This window comes from Sphaerodactylus townsendi, linkage group LG03 (assembly GCF_021028975.2).
Source record: "Sphaerodactylus townsendi isolate TG3544 linkage group LG03, MPM_Stown_v2.3, whole genome shotgun sequence".
In the NCBI taxonomy this organism is placed as follows: Eukaryota; Metazoa; Chordata; class Lepidosauria; order Squamata; family Sphaerodactylidae; genus Sphaerodactylus; species Sphaerodactylus townsendi.
The window spans coordinates 73,883,510-73,892,656 of record NC_059427.1 but is presented as its reverse complement, the minus strand read 5'-3'; the positions used below and the strand labels follow the sequence as shown (position 1 = coordinate 73,892,656).

At 46.5% G+C, this 9,147-nt stretch overlaps 1 protein-coding gene across 5 annotated transcripts in view; it reads right to left on the bottom strand.

The window, feature by feature from the left end:
• Positions 1 to 423: 423 nt before the first annotated feature.
• RNF44 (ring finger protein 44) overlaps positions 424 to 9,147 on the bottom strand; it is a 72,045-nt gene continuing 63,321 nt past the window's right edge. For all 5 annotated transcript variants that reach the window (XM_048488102.1, XM_048488103.1, XM_048488104.1 and 2 more), the window contains 4 exons: positions 9,060 to 9,147; positions 8,427 to 8,548; positions 6,966 to 7,065; positions 424 to 4,921 (listed from right to left, as the gene is read on the bottom strand). In XM_048488102.1, the coding sequence (XP_048344059.1) occupies positions 4,859 to 4,921; positions 6,966 to 7,065; positions 8,427 to 8,548; positions 9,060 to 9,147 (373 nt within the window). In that variant the 3' untranslated portion in view covers positions 424 to 4,858. The remainder of the gene's footprint in view (positions 4,922 to 6,965; positions 7,066 to 8,426; positions 8,549 to 9,059) is intronic.

Below are 9,147 nucleotides of genomic sequence, written 5' to 3'. Positions count from 1 at the left end.
GAAAACTGGGTTTGATTCCTCTTTCTTCCACATGAAGCCTGCTGGATGACCTTGAGCCAGACCCAGTTCTCTCAGAACTCTCTCAGCCCCGCCTCACAAGGTGTCTATTGTGGAGGGGGTAGGGATCGTGATTGTAAGCAGTTTTGAGACTCTTTGGTGGTTGAGAAAAGCAGGGCATACAAACCAACTCCTCCTCTTCTAATCTTGTGAGTGTAGAGATAAGGGTCTATTTCAAATGTAGGAAATCCAAATTGAGAGCCTTGCTCTGTCGTGAAGCTCACTAAACCTACCACGTTTCAGGGTTGTGGTGATGCCAGAATGTTGCTTCAAGCTCCTTGGAGGAAGGACAGAATGCACGTGTAAACAAAGTTGATCTTCTTGAAAGCATGGCCTCTGGCAAGAGAAGAGACTGGCCTGCTCTCATTGGTATACATCATACATTTATTAGTGAATATCCCTCTCAAAATCAGCCACAACATTAAAAAAAATAATGATTGCACTACTTGGTCAAGCAGAACTAGCAACTTTCATTTTAAAAAAAGTACAAATCTGTTAAAAATTTCAATCAGTATAATACACATATATATAATACAACATACTAGTTATGTTAAATGCTACAAACCAATATGATTCCAATGGAATGGGAAAAAACAAACACTTTTAGAGATTTTAAGAACCTTTTTTTTCTTCTCTATATATTAGCCTTTTTTCAAATACATACATGGGAAAATGAGGTAACTGTAAAATGTGCAAGTAACAGAGCAAAAAATTATATATATATATTTATATTATATATATATATATATATAAAAACTTTCTAACACAGAACAAATGCCCTGGTGCCCTACAGGGAGGCTCCTCTCCTTGTAGGGAGAAGCCGAGCTTTCCCTCTGGAGGGCACGGGACTGGTATAAAAGAACAGCAAACAGTCCACTATCCCACCACAGGAAATCATTGGTAAACAGTGGCATCTACAGCGCAATCAGCAATCACAAACATCCTAAATAAATGTTTTAGTAATTTTTTTGTTGTTTTTTTTAAATGATCATTTTAGCTGCTCATTGGAATAAATTCTGCAGCACACGAGCTGTGAGCTTTCGAGTCACCGTCAGAAGAACCGTAAGGCTTTTCCACTCTCCCCACCGCCAATGACCTTTCCGGCTCGCTTTTCCCAAGGGTGGGGGGGAGAACGATGGTGGGGGAAGGAGGAGAAGAGAGCACTTAAAACAGATGGGCACCGGCACGATTCCGATTGGCTAGAAATACAGAAACACCTCCTGTGGTGCTTTGTTTTTGTTTTTTTGTTTTAATTCACACACACACAGTAAAGACCTTTGGTTATTTGTGTTACATGAAATAGGTTTTTGTTCTTAAAAAGCTGTGAAACAAGGGGAAAGGCCGGGGGCAAGAGGAAGTGGGTCTGACACAAGGCACTGGCTTGACATGTGAGGGGAAGGGGAGGGGATTCAACTGATCACAGAAGGGCCGGGGAGAAGGAGCTGCTGGTGTCTGTGCAGTTTTACTATGGCAAGTGGCCCATTCCTCTGGGTGTGTGCAAGGGCCAGTACCTGGCTTAAATATCCAGCTGCAGCTATTCTAACCCTCGGGGTGGGGTGGGGGGAAAATGGGGATAGGAACAAACGGGTTAGTTTTCTGACCCTCTCTAACGTGACTGCAAAATCATAACCTAGAGCTGCTAAATCGTAACAAGGAAAATCTGCATTCATCAGAAATTCAGGACACTGATTTCTTTAAAAGAAAACTGGGGCCTGCCCAGCATTCAGCAGGTTAGTTTCAAATACATTGATCCTGGCAGCAGGCCAGCTGCTCCTCTTGAACAAACCCCACTGTCGGGTTGTAGGTCAACCTCCCTTTGCTACTTTATACCTTGCCCTGCCTAGTTGTGCGCCTGCATAATCCAAAGGAAGGAGCCAAAGGGGTGGAGGCTCTTCTCCTGGACTGGGGCTCAAGAGGCCACAAACAGATTCCAAAATCCCCTTCCCTACCTTCAGATGGGTCAAGAATCCCAGCAACTGTCTGGGGGAATAGCTGCTCACCTCTGCCATGCATGGCAGCAAGCACCAGTGGCAAAAGGCCTGGCGGTCCAAGTCATACCCACAGGCTTTCCCCTGCTTCAGAGGTAAGTATTGCTGAGAGCCGGCGTGCTCAGAAAAACAGGACAGCTACACTGTGCCTGCCCACTGTTTTAAGAGAGGCCACTCCCCACCCCAGCCACCATCAAAGCTCGGAACATTCCATTGAAAAGAGCAGGATTGGAAGTGAATTCTCCTTTGCAAATCCCTTTCCTCTGGGCAGGTCCAAATTAAGGATGAGTACATGGCCCAGTGTGTTTTTTCATAGCTGCTACTGCTCTCAAGGTCTGCCACCCATTGTTTCCTTCAAAAAGGGAGGGAAGAAAGACTCCAAAAGGCCAGGTGGAGACTTTAAGTTGAATCTAGAATCACTTGGGAGAACAGATGTTTGGACAGCACACAGGAGGAAACCAGAAGTCCACCTTGTGGGTGGTGGAAAACAAATCCTGGCAGAAACCCGGCTGTCAGACTTGCCCTGCAGCGTCACCGGAGTCAATGCAAGACAAGACTCCCAAGCTAGTAACACTTACAGGAGTAGTAGTATTTAATCGGGTGCAACTTCTCCCACCTCTGTAGAGCCAAAAAGGAAAAGCTGCATGTGCCAAAACTCTATTCTTAAGACAGTTGTTAATAGCACAGAGGCCCAAACATCTATTGAACGAGGCGAAGATGGAACTCAAAACAAAATCGCCACTACCTCCTCCTGGCCCAACCCCATTTCAAATCAATCTCTAAATTTGGAGAGGAGGTGGGGAGAGGGAAATGCCCCGAAAAGCGTTAACGGTCCTTGTGAGGCGTAGCGGACATGTGCAGTACAGTGCATGGCAGTAATCAGCTGAGCACAAAGAACTCCCTCTTCCCCACCCCCCATCACCCCACAGCTGGCTAGAGAGTTAGCCAATACCACGTTCCAAGCTGGTCATAACATGCATGCATAATTTGTGAACATTTACATTAGGTTTTGTCATCCTCTCCGAGTCTTCTGCCAGGCTTCAGAACACAAACCAACTACACGGCAAGGGTTTCTCTCTTGCTCCACGGTATCATCATGCAAAACAACTCTTTTTTTCTTTTTTGGGGGACAATTACAGGTTTCTGTACCAGGGTGGCAGGTTGGTTGCTTTCTCGCTTCCAATCAGCAGGTGTTTTAGGTAGGATTGTGTGTGCAAACACAAGAAGGCACACAGCTTTGAGTGTATGCTCGTCATGGCATTTTAAAAAAGAAAGATAAAGACACCACCCTCGGCACCTGAACCAGGGCACAAGCATCAGGCCATGCAGAAAAACTCACCGGGGTGGTGGCGGTGGCAGCAGAATCAGGCCAAATTTGATGGGAGAGAGACAACGGGAGGGAAGGAGGGAGTGAGGGAGGGAATGAAAACGCCTGCCTGGTCCTACCCGAAAGGAAAGAAGGCTGATGCAGCACTGCATTCAGCATCCCGGAGAGATTCACAGATGGGCTTTCCCCAGGACAGCTAGTGCAAGGGCAGACGACAACAAGATTAATAAATAATTCCCCATCTGCTCTCTGTCCAGGGATCCTGCTGTGGAGAGTATCACAGCTGCCCAACAGCCTTCAGGGGCTTAGTCTGAGGTCAGTGCAGAGGAGTGGGTGGGATTTAGCCACAATGGCAGGATTGGAGGCATCTGCTACAAACTGTCAAACATCTCCCCCCACAGGAGAAAATGCACACAGAGAGAAACAGCAAATAGGAATATTTTTTTTGTAAAAAACAGTGGCAAGAACTTGATTCAAAATAGGTTCCATGGAGACAGGTACTGAGGAGTGGCGCACCCAAATGTTTCGGCACTTGGGGTACGCCCGTGCACACGTGAAGGGTGGACAAAAACAGGCAGAAGCATCTGCAAGAACATGATTCTTAAATCCCAAAACACAAGCCTCACAAAGAGAGGCTCCACTGGATTAAATATCGAACAAACAGAGCCAGCTGCTTTATCAGAGATTCCCACTTGCACACTCCTCCTCCTTTGGGGGGGGGGGGGGAGGAGGCAGTGATTAGGAATTCCTCAGCACTGCCTCTCTGCAACAACATTGGGGGAGAGGCAGGATATTGCTGGGACCTTAAACAGGCCTTTCTCGTTTCCATGGTCTGCCTGTCAGTTGTAGGAATGGCCCTGAATTCTACCCAACATCTCAGGTGTGCGGGGGTGGGGAAGGGTGCCTGAGAAGTTGAAAGGGCAAAGTGTCTGGGTAAAGAAAAACTAGGAGGTGGCCCTGTGCCATGGGCTGAGCAGGGGCTGTTTACACCACAGTGTAACAACCGATCCCCCCCCCCCGCCCCCCTGCAGACTGCCTGCTGTGCAACACTGTAGCTGGTGGGACTGAAGCAAGAACTTCCTTGTCTCTCCCTTTGAGCTGCTCTGCTTTGAAGGACCCCATCCAGCACCTCCAAAAGGAGAATTCGGGCAAAAATCTGGGTCAGACAGCCAAAAAGGAAACAACCACTCCAAAAAGAAAGAAAAGGAATGCAAACACCTGGAGCGTAATGGCGCAAGGATGGAGAGTCTTTGGAGTGTGAAGCACATGGGGATGCCTCCCCCTACAAAGCATGACACCACAGAGCTGGCGCTGCCACCAGGCCCAGTCCATGCCACGGGGTGAGGGGGAGGGGGTGTCATACATTGCTTATATTCTCACCACATTCCAGGAGAGGCCCCAGAGGCTAAGCATACAGGCTGGCCCAAGCCCCTGGTCCAAGGTCCATATCCTGGTGTGAATTTGTGCAGCAGCATGTTGACCAGCCTCACTCGGCTTCCCGGTGCACCTCTGAGGCGTCCGCCCGGCAGATTGGGCATGTGCGGTTTGCCTGCAAGGGCCAAGGCAAGAGTGAGACTTTGGAAGCAGCAATCCTGTTGACCCTTTCTAGCACAGGGCCTCTGGGCTGGCCCACTGCAGGAACATACAGATGACACTTCTGTTGTGGAGACTGTCCATCTCAGCAGAACTGCCAACTTGACACAGAGACTGCCATTTTTGAGATGCAGGACAAAACTTAACTGGGCATCCATGATTTGACATTCAGTTCCATTTGTTTACTAAGTGTGGATACCCCAGGTACAAAAGAGCACTTCATACTTTGGTTTTATAAGGCATATGCATGTAGAAACCACCCAAATTTTTCCTGTTTCCTCCCAAGTAAAGAGGAAGAAACCGAGGAAAGAGGAAATAACTGAATTCTACACATAGATGTGATTTTATACTGTTTATGCCAAATAAAGGCTAAATGAATGAATGAATTCTACACATGTATCCTTCTGAACAGGCATGCTGTGTGCATGAGATTTTTTTAGAGGGAGAGTATCTGTAGCAGAGTAGTAGTGTTCACAAGTGTAGAATGAGAAGGAGGCCGAAGATTGCAGATAGATGCTTTAATAGCTATAAGGAGTAGTACTAGTTCATCTGAGGCACCATCATTCACAGGAGGTTTTGCAGTCTCTCCTAGTTACAGGACAGAACTAATAAGTGCCAACTGCCCTAAATATCAACTGGCAATTAGTAAAGATGGATACCTGAGTTCTGTGCAAACACAGATAAGATTCAAGGGATATATTCAGAAAACCTTCAAAATCTCTCTTATGAAAACATTTCTTTAGAGCAGAAGGCACAGAGTAGAAATTACAGTGAGGGAAAGGCAAGAACTTGGTAATAGAGCAACATGGAACAGAAGAAGTTAATACTGTGTTTTAAAATGTTGTTTAACTGATTTAATACATTCATACACCACCTCTCTGCTGTTTGGTTGGATCCAGGGAGCAGCTGGCCCAAGAACCATAGATCTTGGCTGTATTCCCTCTTGCAACCCTGGGAAAGTTGCTCTCCTGGGATTGCAGGACCTGAGTTTGGGGGGGGGGGGGTAAGGGATGTACTGAGGAAGGAGCAAAAATCACTCTCTCCTCCTTCCATGAGCATGGCCCCTCTTCCCGAATGCCTATTAATCTACATGACCCCAAGAATAAACATTCCACAGTCAGCAGGGAATACAGGAACTCCTTGCAACAACTGATCACTGGATCCGACTAAATGGAAGAAACATGGTATATAAATGCATTCCATAAATTAGTTTGATGGAAGGAGCCTCGCCTGATCAGCCATACGGAATAGCTTTGAGGATTTTATGATCAAAAAGTAGGACACAAATCTAATAACAGATGAAAAAACCAACCCAGCAGCTTACAGCACTCATGGCCACTGGATATAGCTAGATGTTTTTCAAACACAGACAAATCCATAGAGGTACGATCTGTCAATGGCGGTTAGAAGGAGATGGAACTCAGGCTCTGAGACAATGTCCCTCTTGATGCTGGTGACAAAACAGCAAATGGGGGTGACAGTTGCTTTTTCAACCTGCCTGTTGTCTTCCTAGAGGCACCTGGTTATCCACTGTCCAAAACATGATGCTAGAATAGATAATACCTTTTTTCTGGTAGTTCTTATGAAAAAGATTAAAACTAGGATTCCAAGAAACTTGTCATGATTCACCAAAAAAATCTATTTGTACTTAACACTGTGCATCTCCCCTTAATAGACAGGTAAATAATTTGCTCCTAACATCCAATGGAGATGAAGGCCAGAATGAATTTGACAAAAACACACTCAGATGCCCTATCCAATGACCCACCTGTTGTGGTTGCATCCACAAACAAAAAAGGGGTCTCTCAAGGCTCCGAGCTACATCTGAGCTTCAAATCAAATGGTCTGCATGAGGCCTGGATCCCTTTCCAAGGACAGGAAGTGGATGTCTCCCTGATGATGCAGTTTGGGAGACATTCCTTCCTGATTAGCTCATAATGCCCAGCACAGAAGAGAACTTCTCAGCCTTAAGAGCCCTCGGTCAAAGAAGCAGTCCTTACCTTCAACCATTTGTCGATGCACTTAGCGTGGAACTCATGGTTGCAGGGCAGAACTCGCAGAAGCTGCCTTACTTCAAAGTCACTGAAGCACACAACACATCTGGGGTTGGGGAAAGAGTCCGGCCAGCATCATTACAGGAACACAGGGTCAGGGGGAAAGAAGAAAAGGAAACCACAGGAAGTGACTCTGGTTATTATGTGGCTTAATGGCAGGATTCTGATGCTCATCCAGCATCCTAATAAAATACTTCCTTCACAATGAGATTGTAGAACTTCCCTAAGGAAACTCCTTCACTGCTCAGCTGGTAAGAATTTGACCCAGGATTCAATACAACTTTGCTCTGCTGCAACTTAAACCTACTCTTCTTGGTGTGCCTTCTCTCCTGGTTCTCTCCCTGCAGCTACAAGAAGGGCTGGGGTAAGATATGCTGAGGTCCTAAACTATGTCCAGTCCATACTGTTATTTCCCAACAAATACCTGTAACAGTATTTTTTTTTAATATAGAGGCTTCTCACAATTTGAGGCCCTAATCTATACTCTCAAACACCCATCGGTGCTACTTGCATTATGGCTAGTTAATAAACTGATGGTTCAGTTGTTCGCAACTAGTTTGTATCTCTTTGCTGGAAAAAGCTTCCTGCCAAATCCAAGCTAACCAGAGATCAGCCAGAAGTCTAGTTCTTCTGGTCTCCGCCCCTTGGAAATTCGGCTGCATCCCAGACTAGCTTGGATGCAGCAAATCTGGCAGTACAGGTTGCAAGAAACCCAACTGATTCCCTTTCTTTCCCCACCCAAACTGTCAGTCTGGGCTGTCAAGAAAAAAGAGAAGCCCTCTCTTTCTCCTCTTCCTTTTGAAATGAGGAAATCAGAAGCTGATCACTTCTGATCTGCACTTTCACTGTACAGCCATTTTTCTAAGGGGGGTGTTGGCTCAGAAGCCTATTCCCAGCTGATGCAACTGAAGCTTTCTTGTGTCCCAGCACAAATTGGCTGGGATGCAGAGAAGTGCTGAAGGATCAGAACTTGATTCCCAGCTGATTGCCAATCAGCTGTGAGTTGGCTTCTGACCAACAGGCAGCTGCAAACTTGTTCAGCAGATAGTCCATGCAACCTCAAAATATTCCTGTTTAGCTCATCTGAATGTGCGTGTCAAACAAGGTTATGTTCAACTGCCAAATACACAGTTGCTGTAAAATTTGAAGCATCTCTAATCTGTAGTTTTTCTTAGCTTGTGCATAAATCCAGCTCTGACTGCAGCAAAGTCAAAGATTATCAATGCTAGAAAATGCTAATTACAGTATTTACTGCACACATATTGCAAGATTTCTCACCCATACTCAGACAAGCCAGTCTAAGCACTTCCGTCTAAAAACAGCTGCAATGCCTGCCCCCACCCCCCTTGCTTGGGGACCAACTGTATGAAACAAGAGAAACTTCTCCAACCTACTGCCACTACTCACAAGGTTTGCTCCGACTGATGGCTTTCTGGGTTGAAGCGGTAGGATGGAAGGTGCTCAATGTCTGCTTTGGTGAGTCCCCGTGGCTTGGCCTCCCCTAGTCTTTCAGCTAGGTTCAGTAATGCCTGTGACAAGCGATAAAAGACTGGTCAGTCTGCTTCTGGAAATCTTGTACCTCCCAGCTCCGAAACTCACCATGCTCTATGCCAGGGGTCTGCAACCTGTGGGTCTCCAGATATGCATGGACTACAAATCCCATCAGCCCCTGCCAGCATGGCCAATTGGTCATGCTGGCAGAGGCTGATTGGAATTGTATTCCATGAACATCTGGAGACCCGCAGGTTGCAGACCCTTGCTCTATGCGAGTCCAACCATCACATGCGTTGTGAGAAAACTCATTGGATCTTCTGCCATGGCTCTGCACCTTGAAGACTTCACTACCTCCCATGCATCTCCAGGGAGCAGTAGTATGTCCTGTGGTGCGAATGCTTTTTCCCTACCACCCCCCACTTGGTTCACAAGATGTTCTAAGCTCGTTCTCGTATATTTCTGAGTGCAACTTAGGGCACAATCTACTGTACTGGATGCACTCTGCACTGAGATGCCACTGGGACGGACAGAGGGAGGCCAACCCACCTCATAGTTTTCCATCTCCACATCATCCACATCCAAGTCCAGACTTATGGTCGGCCCCACAGCTGTCGGTGACACAGGAAGCATTGAA